Source organism: Vicia villosa, unplaced genomic scaffold, assembly GCF_029867415.1.
Source record: "Vicia villosa cultivar HV-30 ecotype Madison, WI unplaced genomic scaffold, Vvil1.0 ctg.000393F_1_1, whole genome shotgun sequence".
Classification (NCBI taxonomy): Eukaryota; Viridiplantae; Streptophyta; class Magnoliopsida; order Fabales; family Fabaceae; genus Vicia; species Vicia villosa.
The window spans coordinates 252,815-276,951 of record NW_026705177.1 but is presented as its reverse complement, the minus strand read 5'-3'; the positions used below and the strand labels follow the sequence as shown (position 1 = coordinate 276,951).

The 24,137-nt window shown below is 31.1% G+C and overlaps 2 protein-coding genes across 2 annotated transcripts; one reads left to right on the top strand and one right to left on the bottom strand.

The window, feature by feature from the left end:
• The first annotated feature begins 9,475 nt into the window (after positions 1-9,475).
• LOC131627640 (trimethyltridecatetraene synthase-like) lies at positions 9,476-11,455 on the top strand. The gene is made up of 2 exons (XM_058898480.1): positions 9,476-10,448; positions 10,558-11,455. Exons 1-2 carry the CDS (start codon positions 9,543-9,545, stop codon positions 11,185-11,187), a joined length of 1,536 nt encoding a protein of 511 aa, XP_058754463.1. The 5' UTR covers positions 9,476-9,542; the 3' UTR covers positions 11,188-11,455.
• Positions 11,456-14,558: 3,103 nt separating this feature from the next.
• On the bottom strand, positions 14,559-18,369 carry LOC131627686 (trimethyltridecatetraene synthase-like). Its single transcript, XM_058898524.1, has 2 exons — positions 17,381-18,369; positions 14,559-15,443 (listed from the first exon to the last, which is right to left on the bottom strand). Exons 1-2 carry the CDS (start codon positions 18,284-18,286, stop codon positions 14,814-14,816), a joined length of 1,536 nt encoding a protein of 511 aa, XP_058754507.1. The 5' UTR covers positions 18,287-18,369; the 3' UTR covers positions 14,559-14,813.
• Positions 18,370-24,137: the final 5,768 nt, after the last annotated feature.

Here is a 24,137-nt window from a genome sequence, read left to right as displayed (position 1 = left end):
CTTCTATATTTGACTGCTTCTAGACCTGACATTCTGTTCAGTGTTTGTTTGTGTGCTAGATTCCAATCAGATCCTAGAGAATCTCATTTAACTGCTGTTAAGAGAATTCTAAGGTATCTGAAAGGTACTACTAATGTTGGCTTAGTTTACAGAAAATCTAAAGAATACAACTTAGTAGGATTCTGCGATGCTGATTATGCTGGAGACAGAATTGAAAGAAAAAGTACTTCGGGAAGTTGCCAATTTCTTGGAAGTCATTTGATCTCCTGGTATAGCAAGAAGCAAGCAACTATTGCTCTATCAACAACAGAAGCAGAATATGTCGCTGCTGCTGGTTGCAGTACACAGATGCTCTGGATGAAGAGTCAGTTAGAAGATTATCAGATATATGAGAGTAACATTCCTATATTCTGTGATAATACTTCTGCTATATGTTTATCTAAGAATCCCATTCTTCATTCAAAAGCTAAACATATTGAGATCAAACATCATTTCATAAGGGACTATGTTCAGAAGGGTGTTATATCTTTAAACTTTGTTGATACAGACCATCAATGGGCTGATATCTTTACAAAACCCCTGGCTGAAGATAGGTTTAAGTTCATTCTGAAGAACATCAGTATGGATTTATGCCCAGAATGAGAAGATGAGAAGTTCTTATGTATGAGTATCTTCTGAAATGAAAATGGATTATTTTCTAATCAGAAGTTCTGATTGAAATCTTTTAGAACTTATGATTCGGTTATTACTAACGTTTCATTGTCTAAGTTGATTCAGAACCTCTTTTAAAGCAAAACAGCTGTAACGTTTTATCTCGGGATGGTAAACCTGTCGTTACTATTCATGGATAAGTGCGCGTGCAGTTGAAGGGACACCGACCATAGGTAACTGTGCTAGTCATCTCATTTGTCTTTATTATCTCTCCTCATGTCAAGTAACATTAAATGCTATTCATCATTCGTTTCATTTTATTTTCTTTTAAATACTCTTCAAGCGCTTCTCTTTCCCTCTTATAGCTTCTCTACTACACTTTGTCCTTGTTTTTCCTTCCCTATCCTTTTGCATTCATATCAAACCCTAGCTGTTCATCATCTGCAAATCCATCATGAACTCTTCATCAAGCCCAGGAAATCATGAAAATGATCAAAACAACAAGAGAAAAGCTGTTGAAACATCTCCTTCCAAACCCAAAAAGATAAAAATCACCTATGATCCTCTCAAGGTGAATCCATTCGAAGCAATGTTATCTGGAAACTATTCTAGACGTGTGTTTCATCCCCCTGGTGAAAGCCCTCCATCATCTCCATCTTCTTCCTCATCTTTCTACCTACAAGATTCAACTTCCTCCTCATCTAACCCTTCCTCTCCCTCAACCCATTCCAAAGAAGTCTCCTCATCTTCACCTGCTGAGAATGTTGTCTCTGATAAAGATTGTGGAAGATCTGCATCAGAACCAAGTCTCCCTGACCCCTCGCCTGGAAGCCCAAGAAGCAGTCAGTGATGCGTTTCACTCCTTCATGGCATGCTGGCACAGTTTTTTGTCTTAGCTAGGGTCCTAGGTTTTGGTCTTAGTAGTTTTCTTTCCTTGTTGCATCTGCTTGCTAAACATCTTCTCATGTAATATCTTTTGATTATAAATGAAAAAAAGTTTCCTTGTTTCACATTCCAGTGATTTTATTTGTCGTTTTCAATCATCTGAATCTTTTGAAATATTCTTTTTGATGTTATGACAAAAAGGGGGAGAAGATAAATGATAAATGATTTGATTAATCTATCAGTTGCTGGGTAAAGCTCCCACACATTCACTAACAAGAACTGCAAGTTCTATATGGTTTAAGTGTTTTGCAGGTATAAAGAAGTAAAGAGAATCTTCAAAGCAAACACAAGAAGCAAAACCATGGAAACTGAAGTAAGCTGAGTGCTATCAAGCTTCAGGAATCAGAAGCACTGATAATAGGATTTGATCCATATTTGTCTATTTGATCTGACAAAATTCTATTTGCTCTGATACATTATTTTAGCCTATATGGCTCTGATACATATAATGTGTTCGAATATACATTTTATGTTCTAACTCGTTCATGCTGACTTTTGTCGTTTAGTTTTTGTTCTGTAACATTTCAGGATGTAGAGATGCTCTGATGATGCTCTGGTACATTCAACAATGTTCTGATACAAATCTAGCATGAAGTGAAGTTGGTAGAAATTCAAAGCTCTGAAGCTATCCGAGGGAAGCAGAAATTCAAAGCTGCGAATGTTCTAAAGATCCAGAAAACTCAAGTTCTGAAGCTGTCCTAGATGGAAGCAGAAATCAGAAGCTTTGAATGTTCAGAAGATCAAAGAAATTCAAGTTCTGAAGCTGTCCTAGATGGAAGCAGAAATCAGAAGCTGTGAATGTTCAGAAGATCAAAGAAATTCAAGTTCTGAAGCTGTCCTAGATGGAAGCAGGAATCAGAAGCTGTGAGTGTTCTAAGGATCTAAAGAAATTCTAGTTCTGAAGCTGTCCAATGGAAGCAGAAGTCAGAAGCTATGAATTCTCTGAAGACAGAAGCTTATATGATCGTCTCTACCGAAATAATCAGGGAAGTCTTTTATTAAAGTTCTTCGAGTATTTATTTCAGGGGGAGATTATTTATCTCAGGGGGAGATTGTTAATCTCAGGGGGAGACATATTCATATGCTTATGCTATAGCTGTGTAATTTGTCTTTTGCCGTCTGTTCTTTCTGATCGCAAATTCATATCATTTATATATGTTTTTGTCATCATCAAAAAGGGGGAGATTGTTAGAACAAGATTTGTTCTGATCAATTATCTTAGTTTTGATGATAACAATAATATGAATTTTGCTTAAGATAATATGGTACTCTAATCCAATGCAATTTCCCTTTCAGGAAATATATAAAGAGTACGCATAATTCAGCGCTCAGAAGCTTTGTCTCAAAGGGTTCAGCATGCAACATCAGAACATGGTCTGGCAAGACATCAGAAGATGGTCGAAGCAGAATCAGAACATGGGTCTATGGAAGCATCAGAAGAACAAGAGAACAGAAGCACTGAAGTTCTGATGGTATCACGCTCAGAAGCACTTCAAGGTCAGCAGATCAGAAGATGCTATGCACCAAGCTGTTTGACTCTGATGATATTCAAACGTTGTATTCACAAACATCAGATCAGAAGAAAGTACAAGTGGCAAGCTACGCTAACTGACAAAAGGAACGTTAAAAGCTACTAAAGGCTACGTCAGTAGACACAGCGTGAACAAGGCTCGAGGTAGTTGACAAAAGCGTATAACATTAAATGCGATGCTGTACGGAACACGCAAAGCATTAAATGCACTCAACGGTCATCTTCTCCAACGCCTATAAATATGAAGTTCTGATGAGAAGCAAGGTTAACGATTCTGCACCAAAACAACTCCTATTAAACTTGCTGAAACGCTGTTCAAATTAAAAGCTCAGAATCTTCATCTTCATCAAAGCTCACTACATTGCTGTTGTAATATATTAGTGAGATTAAGCTTAAACGATAAGAGAAATATCACAGTTTGTGATTATAGCTTTCAAGAAGCATTTGTAATACTCTTAGAATTGATTACATTAAGTTGTAAGGAACTAGAGTGATCGTGTGGATCAGAATACTCTAGGAAGTCTTAGAGGTTATCTAAGCAGGTTGTAACTAGAGTGATCGTGTGGATCAGTATACTCTAGAAAAGTCTTAGAGGGTATCTAAGCAGTTGTTCCTGGAGTGATCAGTGTGTGATCAGAAGACTCTGGAAGACTTAGTTGCTGACTAAGTGGAAAACCATTGTAATCCGTGCGATTAGTGGATTAAATCCTCAGTTGAGGTAAATCATCTCTGCGGGGGTGGACTGGAGTAGTTTAGTTAACAACGAACCAGGATAAAAATAACTGTGCAATTTATTTTTATCTGTCAAGTTTTTAAAGCTACACTTATTCAAACCCCCCCTTTCTAAGTGTTTTTCTATCCTTCATTTCTAGTATCGTCTCCTCAGGGATTGATGCGATATTATCGCCGTTCTACAGCTTAGTGTATTTTGAGTTAAGATTCTGGATGTTTTTAGTGTCATGAAAGATAAATAGCATGAAAAGAAAGTAAAGACAATAACTTAGGGTTTAAAAACGGTTTGGTAAAACTGTGTCAAGATTAGTTTTCATTAGCTTGTTTTGAATATACTCTGATGATCATGTATATGAACATATCAATGATTAATACAATCACGTATCCTCTCGACACTGTTTATCTCTAAAGCAGTATCGTGATTGTTATTATATTAACCGTCAGATGATCTCTCATGCCGACAATTGACATAATAAACTTTAAAGTTTGATACAAGTGATTATCAACTCACAAATCTATCTCTAGAGTTTGATTATTGATAGATGAATACCCTTTTGGTCAAGATTTGAAACATATCTCTCAATAGTGTATCAAAACAACATATAAACATGAATACAAAGATATTCACCATATATTAATCACCAACAAGGTTCATATACAAAAGATCAAGCTGAATACATACTCTACAAGCTAACTACCTCTAATCTTGACACATGAGGAGTTTAGCTATCCATAGCTTCAACAACAAACATCAACACAAGATCTCCTAGCATAGAAATTCAAAGATGATGAAGAAAAATGCTTGAGAAATCTTGAATATTTATGAGTTTTTCTCTCTTCTTCTTTTGCCCTAGAGTGTATGGTTGGTAAGAATGAAAAGAACAAGATAAGAATGTCCCCAAAATATCTCTAAGTGCCTAAAAGTGGTCACTTGAAAAAGTACCTCCGCTTAGCGCCCAAAGGGCCGCTAAGCGGACCTCACAAAATATCTGCTTCCACGCTGGAGGCCGCTAAGCGGGCTGAGGCCGCTTAGCGGAACTTGCTGAACACAATTTTCCTCTCGCTTCTGGAAAGCGCGCTTACACGCCGTTGAGCGGCCCTTGCTGAGCAAAACTTCTTCCTTTGGCCTCCAAACTTGCTCCTAAATGTCTCATTACCTCCTAATACTTCCCAAAATGCATTAAACCTACAAAAAAAACATAAGAAAAGCTTATAAATAATATATTTACTACTAAACTCGACTTTATTTATTTACACGATTACGAACCGTAATTAAATGGAAAAGAATTGAGAAAAGTTATCAAAATACCACAAAAGTTATCAACAATTATCCACATTTTGGATTCTAACACCTCCCGGGAGAAGGTTCTACAAACCCTAACCTTACTTTAAAAGCCTAACAAAGGACTTACATTTAGGTATAACTACTTTAACCATAAATACCTTTAAGTTTGAGTTGTCACTAACTTGGACATCAAAGCGGTTGTAGGTACTGTCACACCACTGAATTGATATCACAAGAGGTTAAGACCTTCAAGAAAATTACCATTAAGTCTTAGTCTACGTCTTCTTCCAGTAAATCAGAAAGATCTATCTTGAATCAATATTATCATAAAACAAAATTTGAAGGTAACTAAAATTCTTTTTAAAAAAAAATAGAAGACGCTACGGAGATGGTGTCTACTTGTTAAACACTCCAAAACATGATTAATAAAGTAATTTTTTTAAAATATGAGTTTGTTTGTTTGTTTTTTTTAAAAGTTAGGTTATTCAAATTTTTTTCTGTAATATGTAGAAAATCTAAAACTAGTATAGATTTTTATTTAGCAAACATAACTACTTTAATTTAGTATTACAAAATTCTACAACGATTAGCAGAGATTACAAAAGATACCAAACTCCAAAAAGATACAAAATTCTATCAAACACAATTGGAATTGCTTAGCGCAGTTAATCTCTTAATTTCGTTTAGCCCAACATAAACAAAGTGACAAATAGTTTTATCAAATTATAATTATTAATAATGCTTTAAAAAGTCATATTAGAATATTGAGTCACTGAATTATCGGTTGAATTATTAAATTAATGGTTAATCTATACGACTAAATCGAATTAAAACAAGTAACTCGGTTGAATAAATTAAATTATATAATAAAATTGTATAATTATTAAATTGGTTAAATCGAATGAATCGATTTCCAAAAAATTCACAACTAAGAATGGTCACACGTTAAATCTATAAAAATCACCACACAAGCCAAATTAAAGTATGCACAAAAATTTCTAAAAATATTATACATCTTGTATTTGATAGTTAGTAATTTGAATATAACTGTGTGCAAATACTCTTCTCTTCAAATCAACCAAAAAAAATTAGGAAACATAAATGCTATTCTTATATCAAATTTTACACCTACACCGGATGTACGGTCAAATATTGTTCATGTACTGACAGATACTATTCATGTACGGACGTTTCATTTTTAATACCTGGACGTGTATTAACCAACTTTATTACTGAATTATAACCAAGTTTTTACATTGCATTAACCAAGTTTGATGACTGCTAAAAAATATTTTTAATGTCTTGATATTGCATTAACCAACTTTATTATTGAATTAACCAAGTTTTTACACTGCATTAACCAAGTTTGGTGACTTCTAAAAATTATTTTTAATACCTGGATGTTGCATTAATCAACTTCATTACTAGATTAACCAAGTTTTTACACTGCATTAACCAAATTTAGTGACTACTGTAAAATACTGTTGGGTGTTAGTATTGGTGTAACAGTTGGGTGTATGAGTCAATGTTTTAAAAACCGGACCGGACCGGTTGGACCGAGAACCGGACCAGCATCCGGTCTGGTCTGATCACTGGATCGCTCTTGACGTCGAACCGGAAGAAAACCGAAGAAACCGGAAAAAACCAGAAAAAAACGGTGGTTCAAGCAAACCGGCGCTTGATTAGCAGTTTTTTTTTGAAATTTTTTTACTCAAAATTGAGTTTTTCAATATTTAAAATAAAAAAACAAAATATTTGTTCCTTTCCTCTCATCCTCAACTTTACCACAACACAACAGATTTAAAAAAAAAAATAGCAGCAAGAAGAGTGACATCGCCGCCGCTGTCTTCCGTTGTTCCACCATCGACGACGAACAGCCGAAGAGCCCTGCCGCCGTCTGGGTATGTTCTTTAGTTTTTTATTTTGATTCTGATATTTGATAAAAGTAGGGTTTGTTCATGAAAATGGGTTTGATTCTGATAATTTTATTCTAATATTTGATAAAAGTGGATTTGGTTCTGCATATTAGTCTTATTTTGCCACAACTTTGAAGTTTGTTTTTCATCTTTATTGTGCAAAGATTATTCTGCTTTATTACTTGATATCTTATTATGAATAGTCTTTCCTCTTTAGTATATACTCCCTCCGTTCATTTTTAAGTGTCGTTTTAGAAGGATTTTTTTGTTCGTATTTAAGTGTCGTTTTATAATTTAATGTTATGATTTGTCATTCATTTATACCCTTATAATTTAATGTTATGATTTGTCGTTTTATAACTTAATTTAATGTTATGTTTGTCTTTGAAAGAGGAAAATAAATTATCTTAAGTTATTTAGTTAATGGGAGTAGTGATGAGTGATTTTGTTTCACAATAGAATGATTGAGATGGAGACATAACACGTTTGAAAAGACCGGCACCATTGAAATTGAAGGACAAGATATCATATCACACAAATATAGTGGACATAATGATATTAATTTGGTTGAAAGTTTCATCTCTAATTTGAGTTCAAAAAAATTGTGAAAAAAATTATTATATCTTAAATAAAATTGATTTATATATCAAAAGTTTATTAATTCAACTTCTAATAGGCTAATACGACAGAGAAGGGAGTCATTATCAATAAATGAGGTTTCTTTAATTTGATTTGATTTGTTATGCTTGGTACTTTGCTTTAATATTTTGTTAATTTAAAATGTTTGATGGATCATTACTTGTATTAATACTTAAATTATAAGTATAGTTCTTTAAAATTGGTGTGTAATTATTTGGTTTTTTCTTTACCCACCTCTCTATGGGGGTCACCCCTAGCGAAAATCTCATTTTACCCCTGCTTCGGAAATGCATTTTCGAAATATTTTTTTTTGTAAATTTTTTCAGACTTCGGAAGTGCATTTCCGAAAAAATCCCAAAAATTGGGATTTTGATTAATTCGGAGATGCATCTCCGAAAAAACAAAAAAAATCTAAAAATTCCAAAAATTAATTTTAGGATATGAATTAATTTATATATTATAAATTTGATATAATTTATGAGTAATAAATAATAATAATTATATATTTTGATATAATTTATTAGTTATGAATAATAATTATTATATATTTCTATTCTGATTCATATTTTAAAATTTAAAATAATTTTAATTAAAAAAATTAAAATAATTTCACTTACAAAATGAGTTATAATTTTTTATTTATATATTTATATATTTATAATAATCATTATGTATTTACAAAAAAAATTTAAAAAATGAGTGTTTTAATTTATATATTTATATAATAATTATAATAGTTATTATATATTTATAAAAATTATTATATATTTATATAATAATTATTATATATTAATTATAAATATATTTATATATTTATATAATAATTATAAAAATTAAAAAAATGAGTGTTTTAATTTATAATAATTATTATATATTTATATATTTATATATTAATTATTATATATTTATATATTATATATTTATATATTTCACTTACAAAATTAATAATTATTATTATATATTTATATATTTCTATTCTGATTCATAATTAAAAATGAGATAATTTTTTATTTAGTTTAAAAAAATTAAAAAAAGATTTTGTCTTAATTTTATTTAATGAATAAATTTTATATTTAATTCTATATAATTCAAAATTTACTTATGGAATTAAAATGTTTTTGATTTATATAAGTTAGTAAAATAATTTTTAACTTTCAAATAGTTTAGGATGCCTTGATTCACCTTGATTTTATTGATTCACCTTCATTTTATTGATTCACCTTGATTTTATACCTATTAATTGTAAGGGGGGTGCGTTCAGAGATGAACTTCCGAAAACACCACATTTTCTGAAAAGTAACTTTATTTCGGAGATGCATCTCCGAAATCAATATTTTATATTAAAAAAAACACGTTTTCGGAGATACACTTCCGAAAACACCTTTTTTAACAAAAAAAGTACCTTTTCGGAAATGAACTTCCGAAACAAGGGGTAGTGTGGTAAATTCACCAGGAGTGGGCAAGAAGGTTAGGAGGTGGGTGAAGAAATTTTCAATTATTTTCTCAGAAATTGGTGTGTAATTATATTTTTTTATATTGAATATCCGGTTCGACCGGTTTTATACCTATATAGTCCGATTTTATACCTATATAATGACCAGTTTATAAATCGAGTTATCCAGTTTGATCATGCGGTTCGACCAGTGATTCAATGATTCGACCGATGAACCAATGACCCAGTAACCTTACCGGTTTAATGACCGGTCCAGTTTTTAAAACATTATATCATATCATATAAGTATAGTTTTTTCTAACATGTTTCATGCTGATAAATAAATGCCCCAAACACACTTTAAATTCTCATCACACTACCACAAAACCAAATTCTCAAAACTCATCTAAAATGGTGCTACAACTATTAACACTTCCTAATTGGATCCCATTGTTTACCACTTTCTTGATCCTCCTCCTCTTCAGCCGCCGTCTCCGCTGCCGCAAATATAATCTCCCACCAGGCCCAAAACCATGGCCTATAATAGGAAACTTCAACCTTATTGGAACCCTCCCACACCAATCCCTCCACGGGCTCACCCAAAAATATGGACCCATCATGCATTTATGGTTCGGCTCTAAACTCGTCATTGTCGGCTCAACGGTAGAAATGGCAAAAGCCTTTCTCAAAACCCATGACGCAACCTTATCCGGCCGGCCTAAATTCTCGGCCGGGAAATACACAACTTATAACTATTCAGATATAGTTTGGTCTCAATATGGCCCATATTGGATGCAAGCCCGTAAAATATGTCTATTGGAATTGTTTAGTTCGAAACAGCTCGTATCTTACGAGTACATAAGAAAACAAGAATTACAAGCTTTTTTGCATGAACTCTTTAATTCTAAAACCAAAACAATTTTGTTGAAAGACCATCTTTTAGCTTTGAATCTAAATATTATAAGTAGAATGGTCTTAGGAAAAAAGTATCTACAAAAGACTCAAAATGCTATTATTTCTTCTCATGAGTTTAGGAATATGTTGGATGAGTTTTTTTTGCTTAATGGAATTCTCAATATTGGAGATTTTATTCCTTGGATTCATTTCTTAGATTTGCAAGGTTATGTGAAGAGAATGAAAGCTTTGAGTAAAAAGTTTGATAGGTTTATGGAATATGTGTTGGAGGAACACATTGAAAGAAAGAAAAATGTTAAGGATTATGTTTCTAAGGATCTGGTGGATGTTCTTTTGCAGCTTGTTGAGGATCCTGATCTTGAAGTCAAAATTGAGAGAGATGGAGTTAAAGCTTTTACTCAGGTACATAATTATTAACATTTTCTCTAATTTTGACTCTTATTATAAATTATATTAATAATAATAATAATGTGTGTAATTTATGAGTGATATATTTTATTATATTTCTTAGGATTTGATAGTAGGAGGGACACAGAGTTCAACAATATCAGTAGAATGGGCAATTTCTGAGTTAATAAGAAAACCAGAAATATTCAAAAAAGCAATAGAGGAGCTAGACAGAGTAATAGGAAAAGATAGATGGGTTGAAGAGAAAGACATGGCTAATTTACCATATGTTTATGCAATTGTTAAAGAAACAATGAGACTGCATCCAGTGTCACCGATGTTAATACCAAGAGAAGCTAGAGAAGATTGCAATATTGATGGATATGATATTCCAAAAGGGTGTTTGATTCTTGTTAATACTTGGACAATTGCAAGAGATTCTAGTGTTTGGGATAATCCATATGAGTTTATGCCAGAGAGGTTTCATGGAAAGGATATAGATGTAAAAGGACATGATTTTGAGTTGTTACCATTTGGTGCTGGTAGAAGAATGTGTCCTGGTTACTCTCTTGGTCTTAAAGTCATTCAATCAAGTTTGGCTAATTTGTTGCATGGATTCAATTGGAAATTAAGTGGTGATGTGAGAAAAGAGGGTTTGAATATGGATGAGATTTTTGGGCTTTCTACACCTAAAAAGATACCATTGGAAGTTGTTTTGGAGCCTAGACTTGCTCATCATCTTTACTCCCTTTGATTGCTTTGGTTTTGTTTTTAATAATATTGAGAATAATGGAGTTCATGTGAGATCAGAAGGGAGTGTGATATGGTGATGAAAAAATTTGTGTTTTGATAATTTGAGTTTAGTAATAAGTGTAGTAGTATATCATCTGTAACTCTAGAGTTTTGTAATACCAAATTAAATTGTGTTATGTCGTCTTTTTCTTAAAGGTAAGATTAATTCTCGGTTTAACAATGATCTTGAAAAAGATTGTTTTTTTTTTTATATAATGATAAATAATTTTGGGTCTACAATTGATTTTAAATGAAATTTGTTGTTTAATTTATTTTTATATTTATATTTATATGTAAATGTATTTTAATATAGTGGAGTAGTTTTGACGCTTTACGAAGAAGAAGAGTTTTTATTTTATCATAGTCTTGCCCGACGCGAGAATTTAGATTTAGGATATCTGACTTGATCCTTCGTACAATGAAGTCTTTTTCTAAAGATGGTCGGGTTATGGTCATCGTCGGTACGAAGATTAGTCTCTTTCTAATTTTTTGATAGATTTGGAAAGAAGAGTATTTGGCCACAGTTATATTCAAATTACTGACTATCAGATACGAGATGTATAAAATTTTAAGAAATTTTTGCGCATATTTTCATTTGGGTGTGTGGTCATTTTTATAGATTTGACGTGTGTGCATTCTTAGTTGTGAATTTTTTAGAATTCGATTCATCCGATTTAACCTGTTTAATAATTATATAATTTTATTATATAGATTGATTAATTCAACCGAATTATTTAATTTAATCCGATTTAATCGTAGTTCGGCCAATAATTTAGTGATTCGACCAATAAATCAGTGACTCAATATTTTAATCTGACTTTTAAAGCATTATTAATAATTATATTTTGATAAAACTATTTGTCACTTTGTTTATATTGGGTTAAACAAAATTAAGAGATTAACTGCGCTAAGCAATTCCAATTGTGTTTGATAGAATTTTGTATCTTTTTGGAGTTTAGTATCTTTTGTAATCTCTGCTAATCGTTGTAGAATTTTGTAATACTAAATTAAAGTAGTTATGTTTGCTAAATAAAAATCTAGTTTCAGATTTTTTACATATTACGGGAAAATTTTTGAATAACCTAACTTTTAAAAAAAACCAAACAAACTCATATTTTTAAAAAATTACTTTATTAATTATACTTTGGAGTGTTTAACAAGTAGACACCATTTCACGTAGCGTCTCCTATTTTTTTTTTTAGTTACCTTCATATTAAATGTTACCTACAAATTTAACAAATATTAAAAATTTCTGCAAGTAAATTTGCATGTAATTGAAAAAATTTTAAAAATTGGAGATGCCATATTTTAGTGAAATAATTTTTTAAAAATATTAGTTTGTTTAATATTTTTTTTTTTAAAAAAAGCAGAATTAAATATCTTAAAATTAAAAAAAATCCAAATAATTTGACCCCACACCCTAATTTTAACTTTACTAATTTAACCCTACATTAAAAATAAATATAATAAAAATATTAATACCATTAATAATAATAATTTAAATAATAAGTAATCATCATATAATAAATTATAATCCTGTAACTTCTTTCCACCAAAATTTCCCTCCAAAACTCCCTCCAAAATTAATCCACTAATTAAATAATTAATAATTAAAATAAAATAAATAATAATAATAATTTTAATAATAAATATAATAATATTTATAAATAAATAATAAATCATAAATTAATTTATTAAATTATACTATTTGATAAATAAATAACAAAAATAAAACATAAATCATACTATTTATCATAAAGTAATTTAATAAATAAATCATACTATTTAATAATAAATATAATACTATTTAATAAATAAATAACAAATCATTAATTTATTTAATAAATTATACTATTTAATAAATAAATAACAAAAATAAAACATAATAATTAAATCATACTATTTAATAATAAATATAATACTATTTAATAAATAAATAACAAATCATTAATTCATTTAATAAAGTATACTATTTAATAAATAAAAAACAAAAATAAAACATAAACCACTCACTTACTCACCACTTTATCATAAATAATCAATTAGTTAATTTAATAATAAAACATAACCACTCACCACGTTTCAACCCTAAAAAATAAAGTAATTTAATAAATAAATAATAAAAATAAAACATAAACCACTCACCATTTTATCATAAATAATCAATTAGTTAATTTAATAAAAAATAAAACATAAACCACTCACCACAACATTGATTTATTTAAGGTAAATTCCAATTCATTAAATATATTTTTTTGACTAATAAATTTAATTTATTTTTCATTTAGCCACTAACCCCATAAACTTCATCGGATACTCTTTTTGGCTAAATTTAATTTAATAAACAAGATTATCCACTAACATCTTACAAAATATTAATATTCTTCATCGGATACTCTTTTTGCCTTTTATCTTCTACGTCTATAAAAGGCATTCTTTTTTTCTTTCTTATTCCTGTTCACACTGACTCTCTCAACCTTCAACTGTTCGACTTGTCGAACTCTATCTGCTAATTGGGACATATCTCTAAGATATTGGGTATCCAATTTATTTCTAGTGGAGTAATCCAAACCCCCTGTAGCCATATCGACTCGTTCATGTTCAAGCACTTGAGTAAAACACCTTGCTTTTAAAAGTCGGAACCTATTTAAGTAATCGTTGGTAGATTCAGCGAATTTTCGCTTTATGTTAGATAATACTTTCAGGCTAATATTGGATTTCCCCCAATAGAACGGCTCATGGAACAACCTTTTTAAACGAGTCCGATCACTAATGGAATGTGCAGGGAATGTAGTGAACCACGTAAAAGCATTTTTTGTTAGAGAACTAGAAAAATATCTCATCCTCAAATTCTCATTGTTTGCAATATCTTCCGCTTCAGTCAAATATCAAGCGATCTGTTCGGTTGTGGATTCACTAGTATTACTCCTAATGGTTATGCCTATGAGAAGAGTTGATAACTCTTTACCTATGATATATAAGATGTGATCATTATTCTATCTACATAATAGTCTATATGCTTTAATGTTATTCTTCTTCACAATAAAGTTTGATTATAAATACTTTAAGAATATTTTCCTTATGTTTAATAGAGTCTCACGAGTAAAACATACTTAATATTTTATTAAATATACTAACCATTTAGAATTTTATCACCAGAAAAAATGAACATAAAAAAATAATTATTTTATTAATATATAATTGGATACAAACACCAAATTTTAATAAAATTATTGGCCAATAAAATTTACATAAACCATTATTACATTATCACATTAACTATTTTGACTTTGAAACAGTTTAGGAAATATTTGAGGTCGATAAGATAGGTACTATCCTCAATTGTATCCATCTGGGATGTAATTAGAGAATAAAATGCATGACCATAAAAACTAGAGAAAACATAACATACTTTAGTTTAATAGTATTACAATACCTCAAAAACAAAAAGTTACAAAGGATTATACTACTACACTTATACTAAACTCAAATTATCAAAACACAAATTTTTTCATCACCATATTACACTTGCTTCTAATCTCCCATAAATTCCATTATTCCAAATCCCATTAAAAAAAACCAAAGCAATCAAAGGGAGTAAAGATGATGAGCAAGTCTAGGCTCCAAAACAACTTCCAATGGTATCTTTTTAGGTGTAGAAAGCCCAAAAATCTCATCCATATTCAAATCCTCTTTTCTCACATCACCACTTAATTTCCAATTAAATCCATGCAACAAATTAGCCAAACTTGATTGAATGACTTTAAGACCAAGAGAGTAACCAGGACACATTCTTCTACCAGCACCAAATGGTAACAACTCAAAATCATGTCCTTTTACATCTATATCCTTTCCATGAAACCTCTCTGGCATAAACTCATATGGATTATCCCAAACATTAGAATCTCTTGCAATTGTCCAAGTGTTAACAAGAATCAAAGACCCTTTTGGAATATCATATCCATCAATATTGCAATCTTCTCTAGCTTCTCTTGGTACTAACATTGGTGCCACTGGATGAAGTCTCATTGTTTCTTTAGCAATTGCATAAACATATGGTAAATTAGCCATGTCTTTCTCTTCAACCCATCTATCTTTTCCTATTACTCTGTCTAGCTCCTCTGTTGCTTTTTTGAAGATTTCTGGTTTTCTTATTAGCTCACAAATTGCCCACTCTACTGTCACTGCTGAGCTCTCTGTCCCTCCTGCTATCAAGTCCTAAGAAATTGATATATAACCATTGAAATCAAATTAGATAATTATTTTTTGAAAATATTAATCACAATTATATTTTATAAAATTGTATATCTAGATATTGACATTTAGACCATACCATAAAAATGGACTAGTTCATATGAACCAATCCAAAAAATCTGAAAAAATATAGAGTTTGCATCTTAAAATTTAAATTCAAATTTTGTAAAAATTTATTTAGTCCAATTAAAAAGTTGTATTCATATTTATGTTGTTTCATAAAAAAATCCCACACTGAATTTTTACATTTCATTAAATTTTATATCTTGCATTATATTCTAATTTTTTTAGCTTAATATTATATATTAATATAAATAAATTAATATTTATTATTTAATTATTTATTTCATAAAAAATTTTGTATTCTATAATTTGTTTATATTAAATATTACGTATAATATTGAATAACTATAAATTTTTATTATTTTTAAAAACTTGTAAAATTATTTTTAAAATAATATAATACATAAAAATTTATTTTATTTAATATTTTTATTAAAAAATATAAATAAATAGGTTTAATGGACACGGACAGTGTAAAAATGTTTTACTGTCATCCAATAAAAATGTAATATTCTGCCCTGTCATTTTAGTATTTTAACAATAATAGAATGATTATTGAAATACATTGTCTTAATTAGGGGTGTTCGCGGTACGGTTTGGGCGGTTTTGACGAAAAAAATCATCCGAACCGCAAGAGAAAAAATTGTGCGGTTTGGTTTGGTTCGGTTGGCTTTTAAAAAAAATCCGAACCAAACCAAATCAAACTAACGCGGTTTGGTTCGGTTCGGTTTTTTACAATTATTTTATTGAGTCATACATACACATATAGATGACAACATAATTTTGTATTTAGACATTCATACACTATCAAATAACAACAAAACTCATCAAATTTTGACAACAACTTTCCATTTAATATGTAAAAATTAAATTAGACAAAAGTGGAATATTAAACATAAAATAATAACATAAAACAATATAAAAATTATTATAATGAAGCAAAAAATAGAAGAGGCGAGAGATTAGTGAAGATGAAAAAGAAAAAAAAAATTGAGAGATTAGAGAAGAAGATGTGCGATAAAAACGAAACTGAAATGCGGAATATTTACATAAAAATGAGAAGGTGAAAAAGAAAGAATATAAGAGAGTAGAGATTTTAGAAGAAGAGGGAAGATGTATGTGGCAAAGAAGGTGCGATAATGTTATTAGAGAATCGAGAAGAATGAGACTGAAATTATATGTGTAAGGATGAGAAAATTGTTCGTAATCATAAGGATAAGGTATAATAGATTTAAGTTTGGGTTGAATGTGAGGTAAGTAAAAGTTAGGTTGTAACATAATGCGGTTTGATTCGGTTTACAAAATACAAACTGCAAACCGAACCGAACTATGCAATTTTGTTAAAAAATGACTCAAACTAATCCGAACTAAATGCGGTTTTTTGCGGTTTAGTTTAGTTTGGTTTGCGGTTTTTTATTGGGTTGGTTTGGTTTTGAACACCCCTAGTCTTAATTGATTTCCAGTATAACTATTTTCTCTAAATAAATTGTCCACTATAAGCTACCTCTCTAGGAGCAGATTCCTCTAATATATTTGAAACTCATGTTATAACCAAAAACAAAAACAAACAAAAAAAATCATACCCACCACAACTTTCTCATACATCTATTTTATCTTTTTGATAAGATGGGTCATCCATCCATTAACGCTATAATCATATTCAATATTTAATTTCCCTATCAAAATGCCTCAAAACAAATAAAAGTTTGATCGTCACATCACATCATAATAAAATACATTCCATAAACAAACAAATGAAAGAATAAGCAATATTGTTCATAAACGTAATTACCAACCAATAAATAAATAACTTAATTTTTTTTTTAATAATTTTGTACCTGAGTGAAAGCTTTAACTCCATGTCTCTCAAGTTTGACTTCAAGATCAGGATCCTCAGCAAGCTGCAAAAGAACATCCACCATATCCTTAGCAACATAATCCTTAACACTTTTCATTCTCTCAATGTGTTCCTCCAACACATGTTCCATAAATCCATCAAACTTTTTACTCAAAATCTTCATCCTCTTCACATACCCTTGAGAATCCAAGAAATGAATCCAAGGAATAAAATCTCCAATATTGAGAATTCCATTCAGCAAAAACAACTCATCCAACATCTTCTTAAACTCATCCGGAGAAATAATAGAATTCTCAACCTTCTCTAGATATTTCTTTCCTAACACCATTCTACTTATAACATTTAGACTCAAAGTTGAAAGATTGTCTTTCAACAAAATTGTTTTGTTTCTAGATTTAAAGAGTTCATGCAAAAAAACATGTAACTCTTGTTTTCTTATGTACTCATAAGACTCAAGACGTTTTGCACTAAACAATTCTAATAGACACATTCTCCGAGCTTGGCGCCAATACGGGCCGTATTGAGACCAAGTTATGTCAGAGTAGTTATAAGTTGTGTATTTGCCGGCCGACAATTTGGGTCGGCCTGCTAGCGTGGCGTCGTGGGTTTTGAGAAAGGCTCTTGCCATTTCTACGGATGAGGCCACGATGACACGTTTGGAGCCGAACCATAGATGTATGATGGGCCCATATTTTTGGGTGAGCCTATGGAGGGATTGGTGTGGGAGGGTTCCAATAAGATTGAAATTTCCTATTATGGGCCATGGTTTTGGGCCTGGTGGGAGATTATATTTGCGGCTACGGAGGCGGCGGCGGAAAAGGAGGAGGATGGCAAATGTGGTGAACAATGTGACCCAACTAGGAAGTGTCAATAATTGTAGTGCCATTTTGGGTGAGTTTTGTGGATTTGGTTTTGTGAGTGTAGTGAGAATTTGAGGAGTGTTTGGGACATTTATTTATAAGCATAAAGCATGTTAGAAAAAACTATAGCTATGTGATGATATTATGACCCACATGAGGTTCCACAAATTTTCCCTAGCATTTGTGTCTTGTTGTTTTCTAGTATAAATTTTGCTTTTTTGTTAGGTACTACTAGTTTTTTTTCCTTTCACGTGGTGTGAAAAGAAGATATTTTATTATTTCACATTTGCTTAAAGGTCCACTTGTTTTAAATTCTTCTGATAAAAAAAATATTATTCTAAAGAATTAGATCAGTTACACAATTTTTTTGCCAGTTAAATGACTGTTGAATTTTTAATAGATTTAGATAGAGTTAAAGTGAATACATGTATAAATTGAGAAGGTAAATTTATAGAAGATGAGTGGTAGCAAATAAAACTTGAAGAAGATAGATAAGAACATTTACTGATCTCCAAATTCACGTGATAATAGAAATCACTATTCAAAGGATTACAGGGTCCCTTCAAAGGATTACATTATCCTTTCACAGCTAGGCAAAATATATCGATAAGGAAGACACACATTTCTATAATCAAATTATATCAAGTAGTATAATGTTAAATCAAATTCAAAAAATGAGTTTAATCAATAATTAATGATAAATGAAGGAAAAATACATGTAAGAGGATCAAGGGTGTCCGATTACTCGAAAAATCGAAAAATCGAACATGTATTAGAAAAATCAGATAAAGTATTCTAAAAAGTGATATATATATATATATATATATATATATATATATATATATATATATATATATATATATATATATATATATATATACATATATATATATATTAAAATTTTAAAAGAATTTTATTTTTTATTTTCTTCAACACGTATTATTCATTTTATATATTTTTTGAATAAATCTTATGTATTTAAAATAATTAAATATTTATTTAAAAAGAGAAAAGGGAATGTGCACTGGATAATACTTCTTTACATTGACATTTACAGTGCACTATCATTAAACTCATTTAAAAAAAACAGTGATTTTAATTTAAAATTAAAATTTTTAATTTAATTAAAAAATAATTTTTAATAACACATAGTTAAAAATATAAATATTATCCTATTTATAAATGTCAGTGTCTTATATTTTCAGTATTATCAATGTAGGAATATCTTCTTATTTAACAACTAAAATATATATTAAACTATATATTAATTAGGTACAGCTAAACCTCTTCAAGCTTAATTTTATAATAACTTGTTTTAATTTTAATAGTTTGATTGAAGTTGAATTCCAAAAAAAAAAAAAAAAATAGTTTGATTGAAGTTATCCAAAAATTTGAACGTCATTTTTTGTCGATTCGCAAGCACGATCTTTGAAAATCGAGAAAAATATATTTATTAAAGAAGAATTAGTGGAAGACCATTGACTGCATATTTTCCATTATAAAAAAGACTTAGACTTTTCATACTAAAAGAGGCTCACTGCCAATCTGCCATCAAATTCTTGCTTGGGTTGTTTCGATGAAATTTCACAATATTGATTAATTGACTTACATTAATATAGTCATAATACTTTTCTAACTAACAATCATTATCATTTTATGTTATTAATTAAACCAACACACTTTCCAAATGCATTTTTTTAATTGGTTAAAATTTAAATAAATTTCACTAAAATTATATATGAGACCTATTGGTAGCTTGAGATTTCCAGCTTAGTATTTTGACATGAGTGTGGGATAGATATGAGATGGATATAAATGTTAAAGGAAGATAATTAAGTCATGTTTTGAATACAAAATCACATATTCAACAGGTAGATCCTTTTCAACAGATGTGGTTGGATGACCTAAAGACGGTTTTTAAAAGTAGCAACAGTTTGAGAGTCAAAGACACGTGAAAATAAATTAGAAGACAAAAGCTTATGTAACGAGATACGTGTCGAATTTTGAATATATAACTGTTGTTGATGGTTGATAATGTATCTAGTATATAAGTAGATTTCATTTCTATAATCAAGTTTAGCATTTCACTATTTTTTTTTAAATTCACACATCCGAGTCACAGAGATAAATTTTTTGTGAGAAATGTATGAACTTGCGTTTCACTCTTAATTCAACCATTTTTATCCAATTATTTTATTAGTGTTGTGCAATTAACCAAAACAATATAGAGACAAAGGAGAGATGAATGAGAGAAAGTAATCTTGTGTTATTATCTTCAAGAAGTTATGTAACGCCCGTTCTTAGTTTGCGTATTTTATTTAATTATGTCATGTTATGCTATGTGTTTTATTTTGCTAATTAGGTGTTAAGTAGGTGCTTATGTGATATTGGTGTTATTTATTGGGTTTTTATAGTAAATAAATAAGTTGATAAATTAAGAGAGTTATTGGGCTTGAGATAGCATTATTAAGTGTAGGGTGTGATTTAAGGCCCATTAGCATTATGAGAAAGATAGTAAGGTTAACTAAAACAAGGGTTTTAGAGGTTTAGAGAATAGAAACTCTTTTTTTACACAAAATTGGGAAATAGAAGAGAAGAGTGAAGAGAAGAGAAAGGGAGAATTTCAAGATTCAAGTTCATAGAGTTGGCTTCAATCCAAACCTAAGGTAAGGGTGAGATTCTTTCATGCTAAAGGGATGTACAATGATGTTTTGGGTGGGATTTGATTGTATGTTTGTATCCATGGAAGTTGTGTGTAGAGATGTTAGGGTTTATGAACAAAGGGCATGAATCTATGATTTGAAATGTGTTTTAATTGATATGTAGTGATGAATGATGATAGATTTCGTGCTAATACCTGGTTAATTGATATGCAGGTCTGGTACTGTTACTGAATTTCTGCACAATCGCGCCTCCGCTAAGCGGAGTTAGTCTGCTAAGCGGACCTTGTGTAACACCCCTTACTAACCCGACGGCAATTTTAAAACAATTATTCAGAGTACATGAAATAAGGGTGCCACAATTCATAATAAATAAACATCAGTCAGTCATGTCATGCATTCACTGAGGTAATCATCATAATTTAAAACGTTTCATGTTCACACAACGAAAATTTATCAAAAACGGACTAAGTTTAACATCTTTAAAATTTATCCTTCAAAACATCAAAACATAACTAGAGTCGTAATCATAAACTCTAAACAATCGCGTCCCCAGTGTTACAACTATCAGAGCATGACACCTGACGCTAACTAAGACCCTGACTCATGAGCTAATCCTCACCGAGTCGAACAACCGCTATCCTCAATCTGAAAATGACAACATGTAAGGGTGAGTCTCATCATAATTAACAAATGTTATAAGGTTATAAAGCAATAACACATCACAGTTGTATCGTTCACCCAATTGTTTCATAAACAGACATTCAAAACAATCAAACAACAATCAACACATCATCAGCATTTACAACACTGGAATGCATCCAATCATGTTATAAATTATGCATATGTATGAACTGACACTATGCATATGGTACCAACATCATCAAATGGGAATAACCCATGACCAATCCAACATCGTCCAAGATACGGCCCTGCCAGCACAGATTCCACACAATGGGAATCATGCCCTTCACTGATCCAACACACCCTTATGGATACAGTATCATCAATGAACATGAATGAATGCAACATATATAACATACTTATACCATCATCATCATCAATCATCAACATCATCATCATCATCATTCAAGTATGTTCATATATATTAACATCATTCAAACAAAATTCCATCATCATCATATACAAAACATACACATATTTGCACCAATCATCATATTCAATAAGAATAGCATACATGTATTTTCATCATTCTAAAAACCATTCAATCATCATCATATAGATTATCCTGTAAGGTTCGTTTACCTCGAAACGGCACATCAAACGGACCAACAGTTAAAAAGTTATGCATCTTTGAACTTTTCAAAAATATCTCAAAAACCAACAGCACGCGGCGCCATCCTCAGTTCGCGGCGCGAACTGAGCTTCCCAAGAATTCCTTGGCTCCCTGCCAAGCTGTTCGCGGCGCAAACATCTACACGCGGCGCGAAGCGAGGAAAAGTTACGCCTTCGCGGCGCGAACACAGGTACGCGGCGCGACCTGAGCGTATCACAACTTCCTGGCACTCTGCCCACCTGTTCGCGGCGCCAACCCTATGTACGCGGAGCGAACCGGCGATTTCAGAAACCCCAACCTGCAGAAAACAGCATTCTATGCATTCCAAACACACCCAATTCATACCAGTACGAACCTAGAGAAATAGAATGCACAAACGACACAAAATACATCTCATAATACTCCAATTACACATCAATTGAGACCATAACAACGCATACATCATAGATTCAAACATAGAGATCAAACACCATACAATTGACTCAATCCCTAAACCTATCATATGACTCAATCGAACCGAATTCCACATCTATTCAGTACTATCAACCCCTAACCCGATAATAGATGATAATTAGACAAGTCCCCCTTACCTTAGCCAAATTCTTGAATTGGTTCCTCTTCCTCTTTGGTTCTCCCTTTACGCTCTTCAGCTCCTCTTCTCACAACTTCTTGTTTTTCATGTTCTAACTCTTTCTCCTCTTGTTTTCCTTTATTTTATGAAAAACATAAAATTAGAATGGGCTCTTACACAATTACACCCCCACTTTACTAATTCCACCGCATGGCCCAATAACTTAACACTTTATTATTTTTCCACATAATTCAACAAAAATGTTAATTTCCTATAATTAATTTAAAACTTGATTAAATTAATTAAATAAGAATTTTCGGGATGTTACACCTTGTTTTACTCTTCGCTTCTGTCGCGAGTCGCTAGTGCTCCGCTAAGCGGACCTTGTTTATATTTTGCTTCCGGACCCCTTCGCTAGTGCCTCGCTAAGCGGACCTTGTTTTACAAAAATGGTTCCAACTTTGAGATGATGTAACTTTTGAACCGTAACTCCTTTTCAAGTGTCGTTTGAACCTATGTAAAGCCCTAATTGATGTCTTTCTATTTTATATGCTTAGTATAACTTGGGGAACTCTTTGGATATTTTCTTGAATTGGATTGTTATATGATGTATATGTGGTTGTGAGATGAGCCATTGTTGAATAATGATACAACATAGCATCGTAGTTGCGAGGCAATGAATTACTACAAAGGTAATGACGTTTAGACGCTGTTTAGATGATGTTTGGATGATGTTGTTGCACGTTATGACTATGTGATTTGTGGATATATGTTATTGTGTCGCACTCATTGCATAAGTGTCTTTTAGCCTGAGAATGGAAACGACTATTAGCCTGAAAGATGGCAACGACTATTAGCCTGAGAAATGGCAACGACTATGGCCCAATGGCGATATTTGAGACGGGAGGTCACTCCAATGGTACCACATGCATTTGCATTGTTTGAGTTGCATAAGTAATGTCGCATAAAGAGTCGTAATTGTATGTTTGTGTGTGCATGACATGAATGTTAAGTGATATTGAAGTGTTGATTACTTCGTCGATTGTACGTGATAATTGATCGTGTGTGCCTTAATTGAACTTGATCTTATTGTTGTGAATAATATATCGAATGATTTGATTTATGGTACATGATATGTGAAGAGAAGTGGTAACCAAATGGATGATTATTTCTCTGCTTTGAATATTATCATACGCTCCTTTATAATGAATGATATCTCACCCCTTCTATTTGAATGTTACCCTCCGTTGGTAACGTGCAGGTGATGACGCGGAGTAGTCGTGTTCCTATAGCTCGAGTCAGTGTGTGTCGATGCTCTAATACGTAGCACTCGGGGGGACGTTAGATTA